This window comes from Zalophus californianus, chromosome 8, assembly GCF_009762305.2.
Source record: "Zalophus californianus isolate mZalCal1 chromosome 8, mZalCal1.pri.v2, whole genome shotgun sequence".
Classification (NCBI taxonomy): Eukaryota; Metazoa; Chordata; class Mammalia; order Carnivora; family Otariidae; genus Zalophus; species Zalophus californianus.
This window is the reverse complement of record NC_045602.1, coordinates 110,208,936-110,223,298: the sequence shown is the minus strand read 5'-3', so window position 1 is coordinate 110,223,298 and position 14,363 is coordinate 110,208,936. Positions and strand designations below refer to the sequence as shown.

The 14,363-nt window shown below is 41.3% G+C and overlaps 1 protein-coding gene across 4 annotated transcripts in view; it reads left to right on the top strand.

Annotated features, from left to right (window-relative positions):
* The window catches only part of ATRN (attractin), a 159,160-nt gene that overhangs the window by 114,684 nt on the left and 30,113 nt on the right, over positions 1 to 14,363 (top strand). For all 4 annotated transcript variants that reach the window (XM_027621139.1, XM_027621140.1, XM_027621142.1 and 1 more), the window contains exon 25: positions 11,340 to 11,401. In XM_027621139.1, coding sequence (XP_027476940.1) covers positions 11,340 to 11,401 — 62 coding nt within the window. The remainder of the gene's footprint in view (positions 1 to 11,339; positions 11,402 to 14,363) is intronic.

The window sequence follows — 14,363 nt, the reverse complement described above, 5'->3', positions numbered from 1 at the left end:
TTCTGGCTTGTTACTGGCTCTGCAACAGAGGTTGTTATTGTAATGTGGAACTAATATTAAAGCCCTCTCCACGCTGGGTGTTTCATCTGCTGGTTTATGTAAGAGGCTAGTGTTCACAAGTGAAGGCAACACAGAATTTGTATTGAGAACTGAGCATTCATTTAGACTTTAGAGTTATGTTTATGGGTGCTAACAGGATTGCTCTCCTAAGCAAAGGATGTATGAAACTTTTATTGACTCATATACTTCTTTTGGTAGCCGTGTTACTGAGATATAATTCACATGCCATACAATTCACCAATTTATAGCACACAATTTAGTAGTTTTTAGTATATTCACAGAGTTGTATAGCCGTGACCACAATCAGTTTTAGAGTATTTTCATCACCCCAAAAAGAAATCCTGTACTCATTAGCAGTCACTGCCCATTCCTTCCTCTCCATAGACCCTGGCAACCACCAGTTTACTTTTTATCGCTGTAGATTTGCTTATTTTGGCATTTCATATTAATTGTATTACATAACATATGGTTCTTTGTTGTTGTTGTTTTTTTAAGATTTTATTTATTTATTTGACCAAGAGAGACACAGCGAGAGAGGGAACACAAGCGGGGAGTGGGAGAGGGAGAAGCAGGCCCCCCACGGAGCAGGGAGCCCGATGCGGGGCTCGATCCCAGGACCCCAGGATCATGACCTGAGCCGAAGGCAGACACTTAACAACTGAAGCCACCCAGGCGCCCCAACATATGGTCCTTTGTGACTGGCTTCTTTCACTTAGCATAATGTTTTCAAGATTCATCCATATTTAGTATGTTTGAGTTCTTAACTCCTCTTAAGGATCGAATGATATTTTATTGTCTGGATATGCCACATTTTGTTTATCCATTCATCTGTTGATGGATACTTGGGGGTTGTTTTCACTCTTTGGCTGTTACGAATAACGTCAGGTACACTTTTAATGTTTATATTTCTTGTATAATGATGATGATGATGATGTATGTACATACCTCCTGGTGTTAGATATCTGTGCCGTAAGAATTTTAAAGAATTATAAAGCTATGAAATACGTTTAGAACTGAACTACTCAAAGTATAAATCTTTCTTTATTTCAAAGTGGCATTTAAGGTTCTTGTACTACCTTGTGGTTTTCATTAGGATCATTATTTATTATTCCTTCGTCCTGAAAGCCTCTTCTTTTCCACTTTCATCCATGGCTCTGGCTGTTTCTTCTTAGTTCTTCAGTATCATTGCTCCCTTGAATGTCCTCTGGACCCTCTCTCCCTGGACAGTCTCATCCACACCATCTGTGAATACCACCTGTGGCTGGGAAGTAATTCTCCATCTATAACAGATCTCTCTGCCGTGATCTCCATAGCCAGGAGGCTTCCTTTAATATCTGCTCACTCAGCAGACTTTGTGGCCCAAAGCAGCAGCCTTGAATGGACAGGAGGAGCTGTGCGATGCTGGGTGGCAGGCTGTGCCCCCGTGCTCCTGGGAGCCCTGGGAGGAGAGGGGAGTGTCCCGTGCCGCCTGAGTCTGAGTGAGGATGGGCAGTACCAGAGCTGAGTCTCAGGAGCGTGAGGTGGGGGAGCAGGGGTATTTGGGGTGGGGGAAAGGGCATACCCAGTCACCTTCAAGAACTACCAGGAGTTTTGCAGACGTGAAGTGGCAGCGCTGTGAGCAAGGTGCTGGAGAACTAAGCAAAAGCTGTCGGGAAGAGACTGGAGGTTTCGGCTGAGGGCTTGGAACCATAGCCTGAAAACCACTGGGAGTCGTTGAAATGTTGCGACTGAAGATCGGTATTTTCACAAAAGACACCTCTGGCAGCAGTTGGGAGAATGGATTAGAAGGAGCTGGACCTGAGTTGGGGAGTCCAGGTAGAATTCTTGTTTAGAAACCCAGGGGAGGGGTCCATCAGGTGACCCTCAGGCGTATCCCATAGCAACTTTCTTTCCTCATTTGTGCCTCCACAGCCATAGGCTTATCTGGCTTTTCACTCTACAGAGGTTGTCCTTAAGGGCAAGGACAATGTCTTATATTTCTGTGTCCTCAGTGTCACAGTGTTGATCCGTGGTAGACATGTCACAGGTATGTACTAGACGGATGTGTAGTTGTAGGTACGGGAGCTTTTGGGTTGGTATCAGAACTTTGTTCTTTTTTTGTTGCAACTTTTGCATCTCTTCTAAAGGTGCTGACAGCTTTTTCTGATATTATCAGAATGATTGCCGACCAGGGCTAAGGTGCCGGCTGGGGTTGGAGACCAAGAATTTGTCATCCCAGTCTGCACAGTCTGGCGTTAGAGGATTGAATTGTTCTAGCATGTTGTCAGAAGAGTTGAGAGGTAGAAGAAAAGAAAGAAATGAGGACACAAACATCCTAATTTTACAAAGAGAGTAGTTAAGAGGTACTATATATATTGGAATATTTAAGAATGAAATGATAGGAGACCTGGGATTTGCTTCAAAATAATACAATTTTGGAGAAAGTGGGTAGTGTATGCCTGAAACTAGACTGGCCTTGAGCTGGTAATTACTACACGTGGGTGATGAGCACACGGGGTTCATAATACTGTTCTCTCTACTTTTTAAGAAGTTTTAAATTCTGTAATAAAAAATTGAAAACAATTACAGGTGATAGAAAAAAGATAATAAAGGCCCACCTTATTATTTAAACTTCTGAAAGTAGCCTCAGCTGGGCCTGCAGCCTAGGCTAGCTGGGATCTTAGCACATCTAAGCCAGCTGGGTTGTATCTTGGAACTGACCTTCTCTTTTTACTTTGCAGGAAGTGCACAGCGTTTTACTAGGGTTTTACCAGTTATTGACTACTATTGGGCAGTCTCTAGAACAGTCAGGAGTCAGGGACAAAACCCTGTCTAACATGCCTCACCCTGGTGAAATGGCGAAGGGAGCTTCCCTGGGAGCCACTGACTTCCCTTCCAAGCAGGGGTGCATCAGAGGCCTGAGGGCTCCTCCCCGTGGGCCGTGAGGCCTGGGACGCTGCCTTGCAGCAGGCCACACTGTGTTGTTTCCTGCGCCTGCAGCTGCCTGTGAGTAACAGGCACATCCTTTCCCTGTATCCAAGGGTGTTCTGTCCATTCCCTGTCTCTGTTAGCATCCTTCCAGCACCATCACCCCTCAGAATAACGACACCGAAACCGACAGAGGCACTAAAAACAATGATGTAACTAGACTGGAAAGGGCAAGTGGGAATGGTGGTCTCAGTCACCTTCCATTATAGTAGGAAGTCAGTAAGTGATGCCTAAAATGGTTAAGTCAAGAAATAGCAAATTTTTAAAAAACTTATTAGTGATTAAAAGGTAACCCCCGAAGAACTGAAAAGAAACCTAAATAAAGGTGGGGGCCAAAGAGAGAAACCTTAAGGAGAGGACGTAGGGAGCAGGAACCCAATTGCATGATTAGCTCTTTGGCCCTTGTAGGTGTTTCAACCAAGTGTATGTAGTTCTTAATGATTTTTAAATTATTAATGATCATGATAAGATGGAATAGGAGTTCTAGAGAGTGGTGGAAGGAATGGCTGGAAGGATATGTAGGGAAGTGAGTACAGAGCAGTATTTAGAGCTGGGAGTTTAGGCGTGCACAGATGGTGAGTGTTAGCTTGCACGTCAGGAATGAGTGGCTCGGTGGAATTAACTAGCCTTGAGGCTCTGACCAGAGCCTGGGTATACAGTTTCTGTGCCAGCACAAACCAGCATCAGGTGGGTAGTGTGTGAAGCCAGGTGATGGGCACTGGGATCCAGTCCAGGGCCTGTGGTCTCAGCATAGTTCCCTATAGAACTTTGGTTTGTTTTTGTTTTGTTTTAAAGAAAATTATTTTGGTTTGTTTTTTGTTTGAGTGTTCCTTTATTCTTTATTCTTTTTTGAAAAATTCCAGTATAGTTAACATACAGCGTTAATATTAGTTTCAGGTGTACAATATTGTGATTCAGCAATTCCATACATCACCCTGTGCTCGTCACAACAAGTACACTCCCTAATCCCCGTCACCTCTTTCCTCCATCCCCCAACCCCCCTCCCCTCTGGTAACCATCAGTTCTCTATGTTAAGAATCTGTTTTTTGGTTTGTCTCTTTTTTTTATTTGTTTTGTTTCTTAAATTCCACAATAAGTCAGATCATATGGTATTTGCCTTTCTCTGACCGACTTATTTCACTTGGCATCATACCTTCTAGATCCATCCATGTGGTTGCAGATGGCAAGATTTCCTACAAGAAAGGTTTTTTGTGTCACAGCAAAACTCAAGGAGGCAGCAGCAAGTAGGCCCAGGTTAGGATGGTCACAGTCTTCTGTCTTTGACACAGCTGAGGCCTGAGTGGAAAGCTCTCTGTAGACAGGCCTGAGTTCTTATGGGAGGATCCGTTCTTCCCTGGCTTCCAGCCTTGCAGTTCCAGAACTATGTGGCAAGGTTGGCATGGTGAAGCCAGGAGCCCAGATGGCAGCCAAGGCCACTTTGGCCCTCTCAGGTCCTGAAGCGAGATCTTCAGTGTCTGCAGAGCCTCTTCTCTGGGAGAGTTGAAGAGCAGAGGGGCCCTGGTCTTGACTGGCTCCCAGACTGGGCAGAGTTGAGTCCTGGTGAAGCTGTTGGCCTCAGGAGCCGTGGGAGCCCCCCACAAGGATTCTGCCAGGTACACACAGACCTTGGGTTTTCTCAGAGCCTGACAGGTGCTGCCACGAGCTGACCATCTCTACTTCTCAGGGGGGCCAGCTGTCCTTTCCCATCCTCTGCCTGTCTTGTGTGTTCATAACAGTGAAGATCGTTCTTGGTGGAGAAGCTAAATGCAAACTAGAGGTCCCTCTCTTTCTTTTCAAACCTTCTGTATTAAACAGTGGTCGTTCCGTATCAGTTCAGTATCATTTCTCCATTCGTTCACCTGTTTCCGAATACCTATTTTGTGGATTACACAAATGTTAGAAATGTTAGAAATACAGATGTTAGAAAAAGAATTTGTTCTGTGGTAGTTGAATATAAGAAATGTATCACTTTTTTTGTTTGTTGTTTTAGAGCACCCTTCCTACCATAGTTGATAAGAAATTCATTCCCAGAGAGCCCCATCCCCTTCTCTCAGGAAGTATAGAAAACTCAGGGCTTACCCGAGCCCAGAGATCTAGGGAGGGCCTCTGATTTTCATTCACCAGTCAGTGCTGCTCCAGGTACCCTGACTTGCAGCCATCAGGTTTGTTTGAAGACAGCTGTCCTCATTCCCATGCGTGACAAGCTTGGCCATTTGGGCACAGAATAATCAATGAGGCCGGAGAGCCTCCCCAGGCCTACCATGCAGTCCTCCCATATTCCCTGGCACTTTCAAAACTCTAGAACATCTTCTCCATTCCCTCCATTTTCTGGTCTCAAGGTTTGGGCCACGCCTCTCTGTTTTTTTCAAAGCACTACCGTCTCTTCCTCTACCCTCATCCTTCCCAGTATACCATCCCCGTGACACCCCTGCCCCTGGGGAAGATCCAGGTTAATTTCTTTCGGAGCCAAACCTTCCAAGTAAAAATGACAACTTTTTTTCAGTGCAGTGCCTGAAACACTAAAGGAATTGTTCTGGGGAAGGAGCAGGGTAGATTTTGTCCTTAATTCCTTGTTTCACAGTTTCCTAAAGTACAGTCTTTGGACACTGGCATCAGAATCACCTGGGGAGTTTAAAGCTTCAGGAGTAGGAATAGAACCCAGGATTTGCACTTTGTTGCAAGCTCTCTAGAGTTTGAGAACCATGGCCTAGTTCTTGGAATAAGATGGTGTTATTTGCTCTCTGGAGGTAGGTGTATCTGCCTCTGTGGGGGGTAGGGAATTGCCTTTCCATTCTTTTTCCTACAACAATTAGAAAGTCAGAAATTGATACCTTTGTAGACAGAAGAGTACAGAAATCTTTTTTTTTCTAGGACGTCGCTGCATAGACAGCCACAGAATAAAGTGGAATATGACTGTCCCATGCCGTGAGAGGGAAGTGGGTCAGGCACTGAGAGTGTAGAGAAGAGAGAGCCAATTCCCAGCGACTGAATGAGGAAGGGAGTGTTTGGGCTGGGCAGTGAGGGGCAGGGGGGCCCACTGCAGATGGGTGGGCAGGGCGCTCTGGTGATGGAAGGACCAAGTGCAGTTAGAGCAACCTGAAAACACGTGTTTGGCTGAAGCACAGAATTAGTGCTTGGGAAATGCAGGTCCACCATATCCTACCCTAAGTCCTGGGGCTGGCTGGGCTTCTGAGTTTAGTTTGTCAGATGTATTTAGCACACCCAGAGGGTCTCTGGGCAAGCACACTTTCTTTCTTTCTTTCTTTTCTTTTCTTTTCTTCCTTCCTTCCTTTCTTTCTTTCTTTCTTTCTTTCTTTCTTTTTTTCTTTCTTTCTTTCTTTCTTTCTTTCTTTCTTTCTTTCTTTCTTTCTTTCTTTCTTTATGGCTCAAGATATGTTTAATGCAACAAAGATTTTAATAGAAGAAAACAAAGCCCAGAGTAAGTTAAATATTCAAAGTTAGATTGAGTTATTTGTGACATAGGTATGTCTTGATATAAAATTATATCTATGATTTTTTTCTGAATAAAAAATAGAAGATACAAATCTATACGATTACATTTTTGAAAAAATCTGAAAAGAATTTCAATGAAATATTAAAATATTAATAAGTATTTCTCAGAAGCTTCCTAAGGTTCATTTTTATTTTCCTTCCTCTTTTTCATCCCTGCTTTTAGATTATTCTATAATGATATGTGCATTGTACTCTTTTGTAATAGAAGTATTATTGATTTTTTCATTTTTTAAAAGTAGTTTTTATTGGGCGCCTGGGTGGCTCAGTTGGTTAAGCGACTGCCTTCGGCTCAGGTCATGATCCTGGAGTCCCGGGATCGAGTCCCACATCGGGCTTCCTGCTCAGCAGGGAGTCTGCTTCTCCCTCTGACCCTCTTCCCTCTCGTGCTTTCTATCTCTCATTCTCTCTCTCTCTCAAATAAATAAAATCCTTAAAAAAATTTTAAAAAAAGTAGTTTTTATTTATTTATTTTTAAGTGAACTCTACACCCAATGTGGGGCTAAAATTCATGACCTCAGAGCCAAGAGTTCCATGCTCTTCCGGCTGCGCCAGCCAGGTGCCCTGCACCTTAAGTGGTTTTAGAATTGCTAACCCATAATCTTCTGAGGAACAAATTTACTAACTAAAATATGGGTGCATATTCATTTTTTATCTTCATTCTTACTATGTCATCGAAATCATGCTTTCCAAAGTTACTTAGACCAGGTTTTTTCTTCCCCACTCCTCTGGTGTGGCTGGCTTTGTTATTTATTACTAAAAGAGTTAAAGTCATTTCTTGTTATTTTTATACCATTTTGGACTCCCCCACATCCTCGTTGATTTGATTATTATTACTGTTATTTTTTGGTATGTGAAGTATTAGCATTGGGTTTTTTTCTCTTTTTTTGCCATTTTATTGATGTATAGTGAATATACAAACACTTCACATATTTTCTTTATTTTCAGTTAGCCAGCAGATAGTGCATCATTAGTTTTTAATGTAGTATAAAAATAAAAATAAAATATAATGGACCTGGTGGGCTTAATACTGTAAATGAGGCATGGATCATGGCCACTTTTGTTCTACAGAGTCTGTTTTTCAGTGCAGTGAAATTTTGCACATACTTTGTAGGAGTAAGTATAGGACACTGTAAAAAAAACAAAACAAAACGGGGAATAGTAAGTTAAATACAAGATCAACTGAATTCAACCCATATCTTTTTAAATTTAGCTTTTTTAAAATCGAAATTATTCAATGACATAAAGTCAAGTAGCCTGTCAAAGCCTTGCTAGAACAAAAGCAGTATATTGTGCCCCACCCTTTCCCTATTTCTGGGCAAACACACTTTAATCAAACTTATTACTGAAAGTAAGGCAGAAGCAGGTTATGTAAGGGGACATAAATTCTAGGTTTGCTGGAGTGTGGGGAGTGATACCTATTGTCTGTAATGACATTTTCTTCTTTGCAATAAGTATATCTTACTATAGGAAATCCCCATTATCTTCAGTGTCAGAAAAGCCAAAAACAATTCAATGTCTGTTTCAATGTTTATTTTATAATAAATCATGAAAGAAAGGGCTGATCAAAATATTGTCTTGAAAAATGAAATTCAGGGGCGCTTGGGTGGCTCAGTCGATTAAGCATCTGCCTTCGGCTCAGGTCATGATCCCAGGGTCCTGGGATCGAGCCCCACGTCGCTTCTCTTCTGTCTGCCGTTCTCCCTGCTTGTGCTTGCTCTCTCTCTCTGTGTCAAATAAATAAATAAAATCTTTTAAAAAAGCATTAAAAAAATGAAATTGAAAAGCATGAAAAATGTTTATTTTAATTTTACAGTTAACAAAATTTAAGTTACGGTTCCACCCAGGAGCTGATTCTTAGAAGAAAGAAAACTCAATCTGGTCTTACTCAGTTTTGGGGGAAGCTGGAGAGAGGGTCCTTATTTTTCCAATTACACTATTCCTTTATTCAGCATGTGTTTAATAAATGCCTCTTCCATGCCAGTCACTGCTTTAGGCCCTGGAGACACAGTAGTCAGCAGCAAGGTTCCTGTCCTCACAGATCTTATTTTCTAATGAAAGAGAAAGATGATAAATAAATGGGCATAAAAGGGCTATGAAGAAAAATTGAGCAAGATAAGTAGAGGTGTGGCTTCAGTTGTGCAGATGGTGCTCAAAGCCTGGACAGCACGAATGGAGTCCTTCACTTCAGATTTGATCGCACAGCGTGGTTTGGTAGTCAAGGGCCTCATCAGCTTTTCCAGGGTCCTCCCTTAATCCTCTTTGGAGTATCTTGTTTATGATGAAGTTTAACCTTCATCCCTCTTCAGGTGATAATCCTGCCAGGTCTCCATTTGCCAGTGGTTTTGTGGGATCAGTTCTCCAACAGCACTTTCAGTAAAATCTCATCACTCGCAAGATTGCTTTTGCAGTTGTTTTGCATATGTGACGGGCTGAGTAAGGACAGCCCAATTCATGCTTGTTGTCCCAGCGTTCATTTTTAATAGCACACCCCTTTTCTCTTGGAAGTTCTGTTTGGGGGCGCCTGGGTGGCTCAGTCAGTTAAATGTCTGCCTTCGGCTCAGGTCATGATTGCAGGGTCCTGGGATCGAGTCCCACATCTCACATCAGGCTGCCTGCCGGGGGGCCAGGGGGCCAGGGGGAAGCCTGCTTCTCCCTCTCCCTCTGCCTGCCACTCCCCTTGCTTGTGCTCTCTCTCTCTCTCTCTGTCAAATGAATAAATAAAATATTTAAAAAAAAAGAAAAAAGTTCACAGTTTGGACAATAAGCTCATCAGCCTGTCAATCAAAGATTAATCAACTGACATGGTGGGTGAGGTGTTGAACAAGACTAGATGTTTCTAAGTGGTCAGTCTATTCATAAACATTTTTCTGTTAGGACTTTTGCTTCCCTACAAAACCTCGTAACCGTGGAGACTTGGATGAATAACATTGAACAAAAGAGATCCCCTTTTAGAGTAATGTGAGTCTTGGGTAGCAGCCACCCTGGCAGCCAGTTTCTATTGGTTCGTTGTGGTTTTGAATTAGACATGAACGTGGTGTGGCCCTGCGTCAGCAAGAAGTCAGGCTAATGGTTGTGATCCCAGCGCTGCGGGAGTGTAACATGGCACAGGGCACACAGACCCCTGGTAGTCCTCAGAGGGTACTATTAACATCCATACTTTCTGGCACCTGACAGTGAGTAAAAGCATCTCAGGATCTGTTTAAGTCTAAACACTGAGGACATACTAATGCTTTAAAAGATTAAAATCTACGAACAGAATTGGATGGACTAGAATCTGTTTCCTTCTCCTTCTTTATGTGTTGTAACCTGGAATCGTCATTCCGCAAGATCGAATAACCTTTAAATAATCGTCCTTCTCCAGTCTTATTAAAAAGCTTTACGCAAGGACGGTAGCCGTAGTATTCTCAAGGAGGCTTCTTATTTGTGACTAGTTACTATAAAAAATTAAGGAAAAGCAAAGAATGTGGGTTTCTCCCTACCCATGGCATAAAGTCTATGTATCTTTGTATTTCTGATTATAAATGGGCACTGGAGAGACACAAGAATGGCAAATTCTATGCCCCATAATGTCCTATGGCCTGAATAGGTAGTATTGGGACTTTATTTATGGAACATCAGAAAGAAAATAAGACCATCAAAAAAGGCAAACACTGGAAACGTCTTCTGCCTTTTTGAGTCTGGCCATAAAAAGAACACAGAGCATTGAATTGTCCCAGTGCTCGGGCCTGGGTCTAGCACTTCTCTTGCATTACCGTAGGATGGGAGCTGCTGCCTGACAAAGATAGGGAGTTGGGTGAGATTAGAAAAAGAAGTGGCTAATCATTTACTTCTCTGATTTTTGTCATACTTATTGTATGAAGCAATCATCAGCTTATTCAATAATTGTTTTACTTAACGGTACCATTGTCTCCCCAAGGAGAGCTATGTTCCCTTTAAAAAAGCAGGGAATATGCCATAACATCTGGCTAATACTATGAGTATTATAGATAATAATAACAACACAGTTATCACACTTAATAATAAATCCTGCCATGCTCATTTTTTTCATGTTCTGATATCTCTGAAATCACGATGCATCTTACAATGATTTTTAATGTATTTTGTCATAGTATAATTGGCAGTGTTTTTTCTTGATAGTATACAAAATAATGCCTGTTTCAGTCAGTGGTGTCTTAGATGAACTACATAAGGGATTTTTTATATTCTTGGCATAAAAACTATTAACTGTATGATAAAATTATTTAGATTCCAACTGGTGTCATATTGACTCTCAGATGATACTCAATGTAGTATAATTTGAGATATGGTTTAAAAAAAAAAAAGATACTATCCTGAAGTGAGTATTCACTGAGCACGTAAGTATCAAAGGGATGAAGGGCACAGATGAGGCTCCCTGCCTCAAGGCAGATCCAGGAACTCCAACTTGAAGCAAACAGGGAGAGCATTTTGTCCAGAGGAAGGCCCAAGGAGGTAGCGAGTGAACTGGCTTGCCTGGCATTGGGGTTTTCACATTGGGAATCTGGGAAGTCTTCAAGGTCACACCAAAAGAACTTAGATCTGATGTCAAGAGCAGAGGGGTGGGTGCTCTAGGAGTTTGTGTTGAAGCCTCAGGATATCACTTTTGGGTTGGTGGTTAAGCCAGAAAAGAAACTAAAGGGATGAGCCACTTTCCCTCAAGAAAAACAATTTCATTAATCTCTCCTGGAACATTTCAGGTGTGTCTCTTGAACTGAGAAGGCCGAGTTTGCCGGTGCTCCTGTGTAGCCTCCCTCCTCACACTCCCTGTTTCTCCCTCACAGATCGCCTTCTCCCAGCACAGCAATTTTATGGACCTGGTACAGTTCTTCGTGACTTTCTTCAGGTAATTTCACTTCTACAAACCATACCTTCCCTTTTGATTCGGGTACTTAATCCCATTAATTATCAACTCATAGAAGATAATTGAGTAATCCTGTGTTGGCACAAGAGCTCAAACTAACTTTATAGACCTTTCTGAAAAGTTACACGTCAGTTGCAATAATGTAAATTCAGCCTAACCTGATAAATGAAAACATTTGCTTTGTACGTTCCAGCTTTTCATGTACTTTGTACTAAAATGTAGATAATTCGGCTCTTCATATGGGGAGAATTCGAGGTTGAAATAGTACTTAATAATGATTACTGATCTGTGCTACAGATATGCTTCCTCTTGTCCGGGATGATTCCGGTGATTATCCAGAGTTTTAAAGCTAAAAGTGACGTGGTAGGCTCTTGGGATTCTTTTCTTTTTATACCTTTTTTAAGTTTAATTTTATTTTTATGAAAATATTGTAGACACATAATTGAAAAAGACACATGCTCCAAGGCTCATAAGAGAAAGTAGCAGCATCCTGCCCCACACCTTCCCATCCTTCACTTCTCCTTTTTTTTTTTCAAAGATTTTTAATTTATTTATTCATGAGAGACAGAGAGAGAGAGAGGCAGAGGGAGAAGCAGGCTCCCAAGGAGCAAGGAGCCTGATGCGGGACTCGATCCCAGGACTCTGGGATCATGACCTGAGCCGAAGGCAGACGCTCAACCATCTGAGCCACCCAGGCGCCCCCTTCACTTCTCCTGAGTTTAAATTGTTTTAGCTTTTTTTCACTTCTCTGTGCTTACACTATTTCTTGATTTTTCAGTTCAGTTTCTCTTTGGATGTCCCACTGTAGATGAGGATTTATTATTTCATGTAACCTCATCCATAGCTCCCCACACACCAGAGTACAGACAAAATCCCCTTCCTTCCCCCTCGTGTCATAGAGTTACATCACAGTGCTTGCCTAAATCAGTGCTCCCTGTTTATGTTGTTCTAACTGTAAAACCCCCATTCACAGCTGAGTTGAACTATGATTGTACTTCCCCATTTTTTGGATGGAGTAATTACTCCTTTCGTACCCTAATTCTGGTTTTCTAATTGTTTGGTTTTCTAAGAGGCTACCCGATTTTCCCTGTACTCTGACAGAACTGAAAAATCTGTCTGTGGTCAAATATAAGCAGGCACTCTCCTGGTTTGTTTCCCTTGGAGATGTCTGCATCTAGAACCCTTCAGCCTGCTGCTCCCAGGTGCACTAATTTTGAGGCCGGCTGCATGACTGTCATCTTGGGAATTTCTCTTGCCTTCCTCTTATATTGAAATATAAGATATTAAATATAAGATCTTGTGTCTTCATCTCCCTGTTTATTTCCTCTTTTTAAGTGGGCACATTCTCCAGGAGGTTTTTGAGAAAACAGGCAGGGGAGGTAACTTTTATGTAACCTTCTCTGTCTGAAAATGTTTTAATTTTTACCCTCCCATTTGATCAAAAGGTTGCATACAGAATTCTAGTTTGGAAATCATTTTCCATTAGAATTGAGAAGGCATTATGCTATTTCTTCTAGCTTCTAGTATTAATATTGAGAAGGCTGTTGCTGTTATAATTCCCATTCCGTGTATGAAATCTATTTCTCTCTTTAAAAAATTATATTAAAGTTTTCTATAAAATTACAGAAACACTTATAAAGTAAGTGTCTAGCTCGATGAGTTATCACAAATTGAACACGCACTTTAGAAGCTCCCATGTGTTTCATCAATCACAACCCTCTTCTTCCCCAAAGTAACTATTTACTTGACCTCTAAAACCATATATTGGATTAGCCCACTTAAAAAATTTACATACAATCACTGCAGAAATTTTTTTTTTAAGATTTTATTTATTTATTCATTTGACAGAGAGAGAGACACAGCAAGAGAGGGAACACAAGCAGGGGGAGTGGGAGAGGGAGAAGCATGCTTCTCGCAGAGCAAGGAGCCCGATGTGGGCCTCGATCTGGGATCATGACCTGAGTCGAAGGCAGACGCTTAACAACTGAGCCACCCAGGCGCCCCCACTGCAGAAATTTTAAAACAGTTTGAATGATCGAGAAAAATTAAAAACTTATGGGATACAATTGAAGTTGTACTTAGAGGGTGTGGCTTTAAATCTGTGGTTCTCAACTGTAGCTGCACAGTAGAATCACTTGGAAAGCTTTTGATGCCCATGCCACATCCCAGAAGAGTCACATCAGAATCTCTGGGGATGGGACTCAAGCATTTGAAAGCTCCCCAGGTGATTGTGACATGCAGCTAAGGTTGAGGATCACTGCTTTATACAAGCAAAATTGGAAAAGGAAAAAAAAAAATAACACCTTTCTCAGTAAGTCAGAAAAAAGAACTATCAATTAAAGCTAAAGAAAGTAGAAGGAAGCAATATAAATAGAGTAAAATTAATCATATAGGGGAGGAAGTACAGTAGAGAGGATTAAAAGAACCACAAAGTTGGATCTTCCAAAAGAATAAGAATAATATTGATAAACCCTGGCAAGATTGACCAAGGAAAAAAGAGAGAAGGTATAAATAATATCAGAAATGTAAAAGGAGGCATTACTCCAAATCCTGTAGACAATTTTTTCCTCCATAAGAATATTTTATGAGCAACTTTCTGCAAATAAATTTAAAAGTGGAACAGATGGAATGGACAATTAGAAAAACAAAGAATATATCCTGCTTACGGAAACTGATAAAGAATAGGAATGTGAATATTGAATAGCCCTGTATCTGTTTAAAAACAATACATAACTTAAAATTTTCCCACAAAGATAACTCTAGGCCCAGGCGGCTTCATTGGTAACTTATAACCTTTAAGAAAGATAATATCATTAGTAACCAAATCTTCTAGAGAACAAAAAACAAAGAAATACACCCAAGTTCATTTTATGAACTTAGCACAACCTGACAAGAATATTATGAGAATGGAATTTACAAGCCAGTCTCACTCATGAATGGAGAA